This window comes from Salmo trutta, chromosome 20 (assembly GCF_901001165.1).
Source record: "Salmo trutta chromosome 20, fSalTru1.1, whole genome shotgun sequence".
Lineage (NCBI taxonomy): Eukaryota > Metazoa > Chordata > Actinopteri > Salmoniformes > Salmonidae > Salmo > Salmo trutta.
In genome coordinates, this window is record NC_042976.1 from 16,818,078 (window position 1) to 16,833,361 (window position 15,284).

At 40.7% G+C, this 15,284-nt stretch overlaps 1 protein-coding gene across 1 annotated transcript in view; it reads left to right on the plus strand.

Annotated features, from left to right (window-relative positions):
* LOC115156297 (low-density lipoprotein receptor-related protein 1B-like) overlaps nucleotides 1-15,284 on the plus strand; it is a 575,728-nt gene that overhangs the window by 486,601 nt on the left and 73,843 nt on the right. The window contains exons 56-57 of the mRNA XM_029703749.1: nucleotides 9,021-9,204; nucleotides 13,192-13,277. Coding sequence (XP_029559609.1) covers nucleotides 9,021-9,204; nucleotides 13,192-13,277 — 270 coding nt within the window. The remainder of the gene's footprint in view (nucleotides 1-9,020; nucleotides 9,205-13,191; nucleotides 13,278-15,284) is intronic.

Consider the following 15,284-nt stretch of genomic DNA (forward strand, 5'->3'; position numbering starts at 1 on the left):
ATTTGTTCACTTTTTGGAATGTCACTGCAAATGTGCCTTGCGCTTAGCTCGTGGGTCCCAGATGACTTGACACATTGAAAAAAGTAAAATGTTCTGTGTTTTCTGATGGCTGGGTTTAGGCCGTTTTGATTAGGGGTAGTTCGGTAGTGCAATTAACTATCCCTTCCGCTTGCACTGGATGCGGGGAACTAATTAAAACAACTTGCATGCCAGAAGCAGAGTCAGGGATTGCGTATAGCAACTTGGATATGTTTGCAGAGTCAAATTTCATTTTGGAGCCGGGTGACTCGAGAGAAACCATGGGACCATAGCACTCACCCACTTCCGCAGCGGCGACGATCAGTGGCCATCAACTGCTTTCCACTCCGGTGAGTATCGCTGGCTCGGTGATGTTAGGCCCAGGGTTGAGTTGCACATCCACAGAAAGCAGGAGGGTAGTGAATAGGTAGTTTAACAGTTTCCGATAAATGTTGGACCTGTGTTTGTTACTCCTAAATGGTTCAGTGGAATAGGGAGCGAGGTTGACTTGGCCATTATTCAGAACATTATGGTATGCTGTGTACTGTCCGCTCCTGTGTAACGGTGAACCGATGTGTTTGGTGTTGGTATTCTCCGGCAGTAGATAGGACGCACTGAGATAATCAGTAAAGCAGCTATGTAACTGACAATCGTCAAATAAAATAAAATGTTATTGCTCACATACACATGGTTAGCAGATAGTTAATGCGAGTGTAGCGAAATGCTTGTGTTTCTAGTTCCGATCGTGCAGTAATATGTAACAAGTAATCTAACAATTTCACAACAACTATCTTATACACACAGGTGTAAAGGAATGATTAAGAATATGTACATACAAATATATGGATGAGCGATGGCCGAACGGCATATGCAAGATGCAGTAGATGGTATAGAGTACAGCATATACATATGAGATGAGTAATGTAGGGTATGTAAACATTATATAAAGTGGCATTGTTTAAGTGACTAGTGATACATTTATTACATCCAATTATCAATTATTAACCTCTCTGGCGCAGGTGGGACGAATTCGTCCCACCTACGTAACAGCCACCTGAATTCAGTGGCGCGATTTTTGAATCGTTTGAAATACTATTACTTCAATTTCTCAAACATATGACTATTTTACAGCTATTTAAAGACAAGACTCTCCTTAATCTAACCACACTGTCCGATTTCAAAAAGGCTTTACAACGAAAGCAAAACATTAGATTATGTCAGGAGAGTACCCAGCCAAAAATAGTCACACAGCCATTTTCATAGCAAGCATATATGTCACAAAAACCCAAACCACAGCTAAATGCAGCACTAACCTTTGATGATCTTCATCAGATGACACTCCTAGGACATTATGTTATACAATACATGCATGTTTTGTTCAATCAAGTTCATATTTATGTCAAAAAACAGCTTTTTACATTAGCATGTGATGTTCAGAACTAGCATACCCACTGAAAACTTCCAGTGAATCTACTAAATTACTCATCATAAACGTTGACAAAATACATAACAATTATTTTAAGAATTATAGATACAGAACTCCTTTATGCAATCGCTATGTCCGATTTTAAAATAGCTTTTCGGCGAAAGCACATTTTGCAATATTCTGAGTACATAGCTCGGCCATCAAGGCTAGCTATTCAGACCCGCCAACGTCGGGCAGCCTAAACTCAGAATTACTGTTACAAAAATTGGATTACCTTTGCTGTTCTTTATCAGAATGCACTCCCAGGACTTCTACTTCAACAACAAATGTTGTTTTGGTTCCAAATAATCCATAGTTATATCCAAATACCTCTGTTTTGTTCGTGCGTTCAGGTCACTATCCAAAGGGTAACGTGCGAGTGCATTTCGTGACAAAAAATGTCAAAATATTCCATTACCGTTCTTAGAAGCATGTCAAATGCTGTTTAAAATCAATTTTATGCTATTTTTCTTGTAAAATAGCGATAATATTCCAACCGGGCAAAGTATTCATTCAAAGAGAGAAAGAAAAAATGGCGAGTTCTCGTGACCGCGCATCTCCAGTCTCACTGTCCCCAGGCTGACCACTTACAAACTCTGCTCCTATACTTTGCCCAGAGACAGCAGACACCCCATTCCACTTTCTGGAGGCTTTAGAGAGCCAATGGAAGCCTTAGAAAGTGTCACGTAACAGCACAGATGCTGTAATTTCGATAGAGATGCAACGGAGGACAACTAATTGTCAGACAGTGCACTTCCTGCACGGAATCTTCTCAAAGTTTTGGCCTGCCATATGAGTTCTGTTATATTCACAGACACAATTCAAAAAGTTTTAGAAACTTTAGAGTGTTTTCTATCCAAATCTACTAATTATATGCATATTCTAGTTTCTGGGCAGGAGTAGTAACCAGATTAAATCGGGTACGTTTTTTTATCCGGCCGTGAAAATACTGCCCCCTATCCCAAAGAAGTTAAATACTGAGCTGTAATTGAATAACAGCATTCTTACATAGGTCTTCCTCTTTTCCAGATGGGTTAGGGCAGTGTGATTGCGATTGCATTGTCTGTGGACCTATTGGGGCGGTAAGCAAATTGGAGTGGGTCTAGGGTGTCATTTAGGGTGGAGGGGATATGATCCTTGACTAGTCTCTCAAAGCACTTCATGATGACGGAAGTGAGTGCTATGGGGCGATAGTCGTTTAGCTCAGTTACCTTAGCTTTCTTGGGAACAGGAACAATGTTGGCCCTCTTGCAGACTGGGATAGGGATTGATTGAACATGTCCGTAAACACACCAGCCAGCTGGTCTCCGCATGCTCTTAGGACGCGGCTAGGGATGTCATCTGGGCCGATAGCCTTGTGAGGGTTAACACGTTTAAATGTTTTACTCACATTGGCTGAGGTGAAGGAGAGCCTGCAGGTTTTGGTAGCGGGCCGTGTCAGTGGCACTGTATTGCACTCAAAGCGAGCAAAGAATTGTTTAGTTTGTCTTGGAGCAAGACATCGGTGTCCACGACGGGGCTGGTTTTCTTTTTGTAATCCGTGATTGACTGTAGACCCTGCCACATACCTCTCATGTCTGAGCCGTTGAATTGTGACTCTACTTTGTCTCTATACTGACGCTTAGCTTGTTTGATTGCTTTGCAGAGAGAATGGCTACACTGTTTGTATTCGGTCATGTTTCCGGTTGCCTTGCAATGGTTAAAAGCAGTAATTTGCGCTTTCAGTTTTGCGCAAATGCTGCCATCAATCCACGGTTTCTGGTTGGGGAAGGTTTTAATAGTCACCATGGCTTCAACATCACCAATGCACTTGCTAATAAACTCGCTCACCGAATCAGCGTATACATCAATGTTGTTGTCCTATGCTATCCGGAACATATCCCAGTCCACGTGATCGAAGCAGTCTTGAAGCGTGGAATCAGATTGGTCAGACCAGCGTTGAATAGACCTGAGCACAGGTGTTTGCTGTTTAGTTTCTGTCTATAGGCTGGGAGCAACAAAATGGAGTCGGAGTTGCAATGTACTGGAGATAAACGCATAATTGCGCTTTTTAAATCTCTGTGTTTTCATAATTCGCAAGTGGTTGAATCTCCCCGGAGAAATCATCCAAGGGAAGTTAGCAGCGCCCCCCAGTCTCAGTATGTGTAGCCAATGTATTTGATGCTGTATGGAACAAAAGAGTATGACATGTTGCCACCTTTGCATTTGATTGATTGATGCCAGCAAGCATTTGGCCTACATTGATAAACAAATTAGAAAAGAATCAGCCAATCAGACCTTTGGTGGCATGAGCTGTATGCTAGTAGCTTGAACAGACACCTCTTCATGCCAACACTTCTTACAAAAACAAGTAGTGATGAAATCAATCTCTCCTCCACATACATGTTAGCTCTCCAAGTACATTTATGGGCCAGCCTTGCTGCCCTGTTCTGAGGCAATTGTAATTTTCCAAGGTCCCTCTTTGTGGCACCTGACCACAGTAGTCCAGGTGCAACAAAACCAGAGCCTGTTGGACCTGCCTTGTTGATAGTGTTGTTAAAAAGGCAGAGTAACAATTTTATTATGGACAGACTTCTCCCCATATTAGCTCCTGTTGTATCAACATGACCATGACAGTTTACTATCCAGGGTTATTCCAAGCAGTTTAATCATGTCAATTTGCTCAATTTCCACATAATTTAATACAATGTTTAGTTCAGGTTTAGGGTTTAGTGAATGATTTTTCCCAAATACAATGCTTTTAGTTTTTGAAATATATAGGACTAACTTATTCCTTGCCACCCATTCCTAAACTTACTGCAGATCTTTAAGTGTTGCAGTGATTTCACTCGCTGTAGTAGCTAATGTGTATAGTGTTGAGTCGTCCGCATACATATATACACTGGCTTTACTCAAGGCCAGTGGCATGTCATTAGTAAAGATTTTTAAATGTAAGGGGCCTAGACAGCTGCCGTGGGGAATTCCTCATTCTACCTGGATTATGTTGGAGATGCTTCCATTGAAGATCACCCTCTGTATTCTGTTAGATGGGTAAGTCTTTATCCCAAAATATAGCAGGTGGTGTAAAGCCATAACACACGTTTTTCCATCAGCAGACTATGAGCGATAATGTCAAAAGCCACACAAGTCCAACAAAACAGCTCACACAATCTTCCTATCATCAATTTCCCTCAGCCAATCATCAGTCATTTATGTAAGTGCCATGTTTGTTGAATGTCCTTCCCTCTAAGTGTGCTGAAAGTCTTGTCAATTTGTTAACAGTGAAATAGCATTGTATCCGGTCAAACATAATTTTTTTCAAAAGTTTACTAAGGGTTGGTAACAGGCTGATTGGTTAGCAATTTGAAACGGTCAAGAGAGCTGTACTATTCTTGGGTAGCAGAATTACTTTTGCTTGCCTACAGGCCTGAGGGCACACATTTTCTAGTAGGCTTAGATTGAAGATATAGCAAATGGGAGTGTCAATATCGTCCGCTATTATCCTCAGTAATTTTCCATTTATTTGGTTATTCGAAAATATAATAGATGTTAAAATGTCAAATAACATTTTGTTAAACTTCTAAATAATCAATAATTCAAAGAATAAATAATCAATCCAACTTAAATTAATCAAATCAAAAGAAAAACAAACAATTACCCCAGAAAACTAAAAAAAATGCATTCAAACAAATAACATTTAACAATCATCAGTCAGTCAGTCATGGTTGGTCTGATGGAGTGGTTCACTGTGTGTTTGTGTCTTTGTGTTGGGGTAGGGGTAGGGGTAGGGGAAGGTGTGGGGTCTGAGCTGGCAGTTGCTGAATGAAGTTGGCAGTTGTGGTTGGTCGGTGCTGTGTCCAGGGTTGGTGCTGCGTCCATGGTTGGTGCTGCTGTTGGGGCTGGAACTGGGAAATATTGGGTTGATGTCGGGACCGGATTGAAAATCGTGCTTTACCAGGGCTGGAAAACCAGGGATTGGTGCTGGGTCTAGTGCTAGGACTGTGGGCCTTGGAGAAAAACAGGAACATTGGCTGGTGCTGGGTTTGGGATCTGTAGAGGGGAGGAAAGACAACCTGAGGAGCAAGCAGGCACACATGGGAGTCCTAGACCCATAGTTCTATGGTGGTACTTCCCTGTGATCTTTGGTACCTCCTCTGCACCTCATCTGGTGGTCTGATGCTGGGACTGGCCAGTGTTTTAATTTAACACTGGTTCCAGTGTGTATATGGTCCCACTCTTTGTGTTGATTTAACCAGTGGTGTAAAATACTTAAGTATTTATTTTTATTGAACCCTTATTTTACCAGGTAAGTTGACTTAAAACACATTCTCATTTACAGTAACAACCTGGGGAATAGTTACAGGGGAGAGGAGGGGGGATGAATGAGACAATTAGAAGTTACTTTAAAATACTATTTAATATGGCTAGACTTGCCGCTAGCGGGACACCTCGATAACATCCTGTGAAATTGCATAGCGCGAAATTCAAATTACAGAAATATAAATATTTAACATTCATGAAAATACAAGTGTAATACATCAACATAAAGCTTAACTTGTTAATCCAGACGCTGTGTCAGATTTCAAAAAGGCTTTACGGCGAAAGCACACCATGCCATTATCTGAGGACAACGCCCCGCATACAAATGCATAAAAAACATTTTTCAACCAGGCAGGTGCGACACAAAAGTCAGAAATAGCGATATAATAAATGCCTTACCTTTGAAGATCTTCTTCTGTTGGCACTCCAAAAGGTCCCAGTTACATCACAAATGGTCCTTTTGTTCGATAAAGTCCTTCTTTATATCCATAAAAACTCAGGTTAGCTGGCGCGCTTCATTCAATAATCCACCGGTTTCCCTCCTTCAAAATGCATACAAAATGAATCCCAAACGTTACCAATAAACTTATCCAAACAAGTCAAACAACGTTTATAATCAAACCTAAGGTACCCTAATACGTAAATAAATGATAAAATTTAAGACGGAGAATAGTATGTTCATTACCGGAGATAAATAACAAAGAACGCGCACGGAAACACTACAGCCAAAATGGGAGCCAGTTCGAAAAACTACAACTTCTCGCAAATTTTTCCAAAAACCAGCCTGAAACTCTTTCTAAAGACTGTTGACATCTAGTAGAAGCCCTAGGAACTACAATCTGGGAGGACTTTGACTCATAATAAACATGAAAGCCATTGGAAACAGTGGTAGGCTGAACATTTTGTTTTTTTGGATGGTTTGTCCTCGGGGTTTCGCCTGCCATATCAGTTCTGTTATACTCACAGACATTATTTTAACAGTTTTAGAAACTTTAGAGTGTTTTCTATCCAAATATCCTAGCTTCTGGGCCTGAGTAACAGGCAGTTTACTTTGGGCACGCTTTTCATCCGGACGTGAAAATACTGCCCCCTAGCCCAAAGATGTTAAACCTGTTGAGGACAGACATTCCGCTAGCGGAACCCCGTTCCGCCAGCGGGTCCCCTCGCCAACAGCCAATGGAATAGCAGGGCGCGAAATACAAAACAACAAAAATCTCATAATTCACATTTTTCAATCAATCAACTATTTTACACCATTTTAAAGATAAACTTCTCGTTAATCCAACCACATTGTCCAATTTCAAAAAGGCTTTACGGCGAAAGCATAGCATTAGATTATGTTTGGACAGCACCTTGACAAGAAAAACCACACAGCCATTTTCCAAGCAAGGAGAGGCGTCACAAAAACCAGAAATACAGCTAAAATGAATCACTAACCTTTGACGATCTTCATCAGATGACACTCCCAGGACTCAATGTTACACAATACATGCATGTTTCGTTTGATAAAGTTCATATTTATATCCAACAACCATTTTACATTGGCGCGTGATGTTCAGAAAATGTTTTGCCTCCAAAACCTCCAGGTGAATGAGCAAATCAATTTACAAAAATACTCATCATAAACGTTAATAAAATTTACAACAGTTATTGAAAGAATTATAGATACACTTCTCCTTAAGCAACCGCTGTGTCAGATTTCAAAACAGCTTTACGGCGATAGCACATTGTTCAATATTCTGAGTACAGAGCTCAGCCATCAAAGCAAGCTATACAGTTACCCGCCAAGTTCTGAAGTCAACAAAACTCAGAAATAGTATTATAAATCTTTACTTACCTTTGCTGATCTTCTTTGGAATGCACTCCCAGGACTCCCACTTCCACAAGAAATGTTTTTTTTCTCGATAAACTCCATATTTATGTCCAAATACCTCAGTTTAGTTAGCACATTCAGATCACTATTCCAAAGGCAAAATGCGCGAGCGCAAAACCCTAGACGAAAAGTCAAAAAGTTCCTTTACCGTTTGTAGAAACATGTCAAACGATGTTTACAATCAATCCTTAGGGTCTTTTTATCATAAGTCTTCGATAATATTCCAACCGGACAATAGCGTATTCATTACAGAGGAAAAAGAAGGAACGGCGTGCCTGTGTGACCGTGCTGTAAACAACTCATTGGCCTCAGGCAGTCCACTTGTTGAATCACCTCTTATTCTCTCCCCAGTCACAGTAGAAGCATGAAACAAGGTTCTAAAGACTGTTGACATCTAGTGGAAGCCTTAGGAAGTGCAAAATGACCCCACAGACACTAGTTTGGATAGGCAATCACTTGAAAATCTACAAACCTCAGATTTCCCACTTCCTGGTTGGATTTTTCTCAGGTTTTTGCCTGCCATATGAGTTCTGTTGTAATGGTCGTCGTAATAAGTGGACCAAATGCGCAGTGGGTTGAGTGCTCATTATATATTTATTTAGAACACTTAAGAAAACAAAACAAGAAAACGCACGAATGAACAGGATTACAGGCTAAACACAGCTATGCAATCACAACTTCCCACAAAGGGACAGGTGAAACAAGGCTACAAAACAAGTATGACTCTCAATCAGCATAACGATGTACAGCTGTTCCTGATTGAGAGCCATACCAGGCCAACACAAAGAAATAAACAACATAGAAAACCATAGAAATACAAAACAAGAACATATCCCAAAAACCCCGGAACACATAAATCAAACACCTCTCTTACATAAATACATATCCCATAAGACCCCTAACCACATAAAACAAATACCCCCTGCCACGTCCTGACCAAACTACAATTACCAATGACTCCTTATACTGGTCAGGACGTGACATCTGTTATACTCACAGACATCATTCAAACAGTTTTAGAAACTTCAGAGTGTTTTCTATCCAAATCTACTAATAATATGCAAATATTTGACTCTGGGCTCGAGTAGCAGGCAGTTTACTCTGGGCACGCTTTTCATGCCCCCTGTCCCAAACAGGTTTTAAGGTATCTTTACCTAGGATTTGTTGTGTGGAGTTAAGTGAGTGTTGTTAAAAGACAATTAGACACAATTGAATAATGCAGCTGAATGTCCATCTGTCTCTGCATAGCATTTTACTGTATCGACCAGCTGCTGAAATATCTTGAGTAAATGGAATATAAACTATTATTTGTTAAATTTGTCTAGACTAAAATGCTTCATTACTTTTTTGTTTGTGTGATGTCAGTGCAAGTGTTGGCCTGGATTCCGGCTGAAAGATGATGGGAAAACGTGCGTGGACGTTAACGAATGTTCCTCCAGCCTGCCCTGCAGCCAGCGTTGCATCAACACCTACGGCTCCTTCAAGTGTCTGTGTGTCGAAGGCTACGAAGCCCTGGAGCGAAACCCCAACACCTGCAAGGCTCTCTCAGGTAAAGCTATTCACATGTCTTGGCAGCAAGCTTGTACTATAATATACTGTAGTCCGTTGGATTAATTCGCTTTTACATAATTTAAATTGACGTTCAAGTGGTATTCTAAATGATGTTTACCTGCATGTATATTTAGAAATGTCGAGCTTGTACTGTAATATACTGGTACTGTAGTCTGATCAGGGCCGGATTAATGCAGGGGCTTACCGGGGCTGAAACCCCTGGCCCTTGGGGGCACAACAGGCAGCAAAAAAATAAATATGTATTTATATATATATATGTATGTGTGTGTGTGTGTGTGTGTGTGTGTGTGTGTGTATATATATATATATATATATATATATATATATATATATATATATATATATATATATATATTATTATTATTATTATTATTATTATTATTTTATTATTATATATATATATTATTATTTTATTTTATTTTTTTCAAACACAGGAGCCACTCTCAATTTTCAAAATACCAGAGAGCATACTTTAGCCATAGAGGATCAATAGTTTCAAAAAAAGAACTGTGGATTACAGTTTTTGACAATTGCTTACACATGATTTCTGAAACCATGGCTCTTTTTCTCTAGACTCAAAACACACACACAACATGCAAAATGTCACACGTCTCTTGCAAAACCAAACACTTCATTCAAAACTATTTTAGCTCTTCTCAAAATGCTGTTTTTACATCAAAACTCTACACACAAACCATCAAATGATTTGCTATTATACACGCCAACAACACACGGATGTGACAAATGTCTTTTGCATGTTCAGTGTGCAGTGGAGTCCACGGCAGTTTGTCATAGCACTCACACATATGTATGTGCACAAATATATACAGTATGTATGCATATTCAATATATATTTACACTATAAACAGAAATGCACAGGAGGAAAAAATGTAATGTATTTTCATCTAGATTTTGGGATGAACAGTAAGAGACAAAACAAATACAGTAGAAGATAAACAAATAGGCTTGTTACTGTAAAGAAAAAAAACAATTAGGGTGCATCCTGTCTCCTATTTGGAGCTGGCTACAGCACCTCATCAACATCACAAGCGATATTCTCTCTGGCTAAACAGCGGGGGACGTAGCCCTGGCATGCCCCCTAGTCAATGTCACCACAGGCCTCCTCCATTGCCTGGAGAAGGGGTATGCGTTGGTGGGGTTGGCGATCGTATACCTTCCAATACCACCCCGAAAATAACTCTTCTATTGGGTTTAGAAAAGGAGAATATGGTGGCAGGTTGAGCATCAAAACTTGCGGATGGTCAATGAACCAATTGCGGACCAGAGCAGCCTGGTGGAAACTTACGTTGTCCCAGATGACAACAAACCTGGACTGCTCTGGTCCATTCTTCTGGTCATTGGGAATGAGGATATTATGCAGGGTGTCAAGGAAGGTGATAATGTGGACAGTATTGTGAGGACCAATAGTGGCATGATGATGGACACCGTTCTGACTAATGGCTGCACACATTGATGTTGCTACCACGCTGTCCAGGGACACTCACGATGGTGCGGTGTCCTATGAGGTTTCTTTCCCTGCGTCTTGTTTCGCCTAGGTTAAAGCCGACCTCATCAACGTAGACGAAATCATGATGCTCTGCAGCAGCATCTAGTTCCATAACTCTCTGAAACAGACAAGACAAAACATTATTGTATGACAGTATGAATAGACAGAGCAGTCAATATGTAGCATAATACACTGAAATACAGTACCAATTACAGGTTAGTATAGCTTACTTGTACGTATTCATAGTGCAGTTGTTTCACTCTGTCAGAATTTAGTTCAAATGGTACTCTGTAGAGCTGCTTCATACGAATCTGATTGCATTTCTGGAGACGGCCAAGTGCAGATAAACTTACCCTATTTATGTTACTGAATGTGTTGTCAGTGATGATGTGGTGTTGCAGTTGTCGTAAACGTATGCTATTGTTTGAAATGACCACATTCACTATGTGTTGTCCCTGCTCTGCTGTGAACAGACGTTTTCTTCCCCCATTGAAGGGTCATCTAGCAATTCTGCAAAAACATGATGTGAATGGTTAGGGTGCAAGATTTCTTTCAGTATGAAATGAAATGTTACTGTAGTGCTGGAAGTGCTGCAGTGCTGTAAGTACAGTAGCATGGTATAGAGGGTAGGTTTACTTACCTGTTCTCATTTTGAAATGTCCAAATGACACTTGCTGCAGTGTAGCGGGCTCAAGTTAGGCTGGACCCTCTGCCCAGCCTCCCTGAAACTCAAACCATGGTTGACCACATGGTCAACCAAAGTGGCCCGGATGTCATCTGTGATTGTTCTCCTTCCTCCTTCCTTGTCTTCATCCTCTTCCTTGTCCTTGTCCTCCTCCTTGTCCTCGTCCCCCTCTTACTCTCACTCCTCTTCCTCTAACTCTCTCCAAAATTGGCCTCCATTGTCCAAACCAAGAAAGCCAACCTGAAGCCTATTTATAGTGCTCAAGTTCTGATTTCTAAGTGAAGAAATTAGCTGTGTGTTTTCACATGGGTGTAGGTAATCGTAGCATTTTAATCGTAGCATTTTGAAAGGCAGTGTTTTCCAAATGAAACACAAGACGTGTTAGTTTTGAATGATGTGTCTAATGTAGAGAACTGTGTTTAGTGTTTTGCAAAAAGTGTGTTTTACAATTGCAAACTGAGTGTAAAGCAGATAATATGCTTGCAGTTTTTCAGACTTGGTCTGAAGATTAGGTACATGAGTTAATGGTTTCACTGAGAGTGCCTCAAATGCCACTTTTAATGTGTAAGCTATTGTAAAAAACTGTATATTTTAGGACAAGAGCATACATGTAACTGCCAAAATAAAGGAAACACAAACATAAAGTGTCTTAAAAGGATGTGGGGCCACCTTGAGCTGCCAGAACAGCTTCAATGCACCTTGGCATACATTCTACAAGTCGACCTAAACCATGCCAGGAAAATGCACCCCACACACCATAACATAAACTTTGTATTCCTCATTTACTCAAGTGTTTCCTTTATTTTTGAAGTTGCCGGTTGCCTACAGTCGGGAAGGCCACAATTTGGGCAGCATGCGTGCCAAATAAACAGCTTGTTGTGTTGTGGTCATAGACATATAATCCATAGAAGGATTTTGCAACCTCTTACCCTGGCAATTTGATTGTTAAACTCGTGGATGCACTAGTAATGCCTGCCGGTCGTGAATGGAAACTGCCATCTATGGATTATATTTTTAGGGTTGGTTGCGGCTGTCTGTTTGCCTTTTGCAAATTTCTAAATGTAATTGCAGGAAAAACGTACAGTTTGGAAGGCAAATGCCTACTACTGAAAAAAGAAGACTAATCTGTCAGTAGAACCAATAGAACAAATGTTTCTCAACAACCCAATTTTTAGAGAACAGCAGCACTGTTGTACAAAGCAGCTCATCTTGAGATAAGCTATTGCCACGATGAGCGCATCGGCCGTCACCGTGAGTAGTAGCCTATGGCTTCATCTTTAGATGAATCAATATGACACTGGCAATTATAATTAGTAGCCTGTAATGTAAGCTAATGTCTTCTGATGTAGAATTGCATGAAATGTGTTTTGAGTCTGATGGAATGGTTCCAATTAAAGAAATGTTTACCTTATTCTCCCAAATTTCATGGTATCCAATTGGTTGTTAGTCTTTTCTCATCTCTGCAACTCCCGTACGGACTCGGGAGAGGCGAAGGTTGAGAGCTCGAAACACAACCCAACCAAGCCGCACTGCTTCTTGACACAAAGCCACTTAACCCGCCACAGGAGTCGCTAGTGCGCGATGGGACCCTCCCCTAACCCGGACAATGCTGGGCCAATTGTGCGCTGCACCATGGGTCTCCCGGTAGTGGCCGGCTGCGACAGAGCCTGTATTCGAACCCAGAATCTCTAGTGGCACAGCCTTAGACCACTGCGCCACACTGGAGGCATTTACCTTATTCTAAATGATGTTTATGGTTCTCTTCCTTTCAGTGGAGGAACCTTTTCTCGTACTGGCAGATCATCATGAAATCCGGAAACTAAGTGTGGATGGATCCAATTACACCATTTTGAAACAGGTAAGAGGAAACCATATATCTACACAAGTGGTGGTATTTGTTTTAAACTGATGACAAAATATGCATAGGAATCCCTAGTATGTCTGTCACTCTGTTTTGGCAAAGTAAGAAAAAATGACAGAAACCAGAAATCACGTGAATACAATTAGACCTGTAACCATACCTGGTTTGCATATATTTATCACTGTCAGTCAGATTACCTTGCAACTACTCTGCCATTTTGTTTATATTTTAAATGTTAAAATTGTACACATTTAGCAGACGGTCTTATCCAGAGTGACATATAATTAGTGGATTCATCGTAGATCTTTCATGCAGTCAGATGGCCAAATCGCCCTATTGTGGCCTCATTGGTTGAATGTTAATGATATTTTTCATAATTAAGAACATTTAAAAAATGTCAAATGTTTTTGTTATATTTCAGTCTTCTGTGATGTATATAAAGTGTAATATTGGGATTCAAACTGTTATACATTTCAACTTTATATCTGACATGGTGCAGGTGTTTTCTTTTTTCTAAGCACATAACCTTGTGTGTGAGGTGTATGCTTTTGTTTAAAAGTAGATATGTTTCAGACTACCAAGAAACACTCTGTGTGACCCTTATATTTCCCACTACAGTAAAGGTCAAAACACTGTACACAGCTGATAATATAACGTTAGAATTATCAGTCCCGCTTTAAATAACATTCAGCTTATAAAGGCTTCATAATGCCTTCATAAGCATTACATGAATGTGTTACAAAGCATCTATATAGGCTGTCATTGTAAATAAGAATTTGTTATGAACTGACTTGCCTAGTTAAATGAAGGTTAAATGTTTAAAAAAAGACAATCACATGTCATGCTTTGTAAAGGCTTCATACATGTAGCATAACTATGTGACATAATCAACAATGTCAAGTTGAATATGATTTAAACATGTGCTTAATAAAGATCATTTTATTTGGTTATTCCAAAATTCATTAAGGTTTAAAATGTTCAACAAGTTAAAATTCAAATCCGTAATTAATTTAAAATTCCAAATAATAAACAAATCAAACAATAAGTAATCAATTCAAATTAGGCAAAATAAACTAATGGTCATCCAATCAAAAAAACAAAAGCAATCAATGAATCAAAAAAGAATCAGAAAATTCTGTCAGTCCAGTCAGTCACGCCACAATATGTCTGTGTCTTTGTGTTGGTGGAGGGGAAGGGGTGGGGTCTGTGCTGGCAGTTGCTCAAAAGATTTGGCAGTTGTGGTTGTTCGGTGCTGTGTCCAGGGTTGGTGCTGGGGTTGGGGCCGGGACTGGAAGTCGCGCTGGGCCCGGGACTGGAGGCCAAGGGTTGGTGCTGGTCTAGTGCTGCGGAACAGGGAAAAAAAACACGAATTGGGAACTGGGGCTGCTGCAGGTGCTGGGTCGGGATCTGGATCTGTAACGGGGAGGAAGGACAACCTGTGGAGCAAGCAGACACAAGGGAGCCCTAGACCCAGAGATCAAAGGTGGTGCTTCCCTGTGGCCTGTTCGCTCCAGGTGACAGTGTGATCTTTGGTCCCTCCTCCGCGCCTCGTCTGGTGGTCTGGTGCTGGGACTGGCCAATGGGATCTGGATTTGTGTTGGATCTACAGAGGGGAGGAAGGACAACCTGAGGAGCAAGCAGACACACAAGGGTGCCCTAGACCCAGAGGTCAAATGTTGCACTCCCCTGTGGTCCACTCGCTCCAGGTGAAGGTCTGTGCTTTATAAAGAGTGACATGTTGTGCTGAAGGATGGCACACGCTCTGAATTACACACATTACACCTAATCTCATTCCCAGACACTTCCACCCACCCTGGTGGACCAACGCATCAAACTTAATCTTCATTAGCTAGGTTTAGGTTTCAAATCTAATTTTAAGAAGAGAAGTTGTGGAAATGGGTAGGGTTTAGTCATAATTATGACTTTGTGGCTGTGTTAACTAGTGTCGACCAAGGGGAACGATGACAAATACTTTACTCAGTAAGGTCCCTCCCATAGAATTCA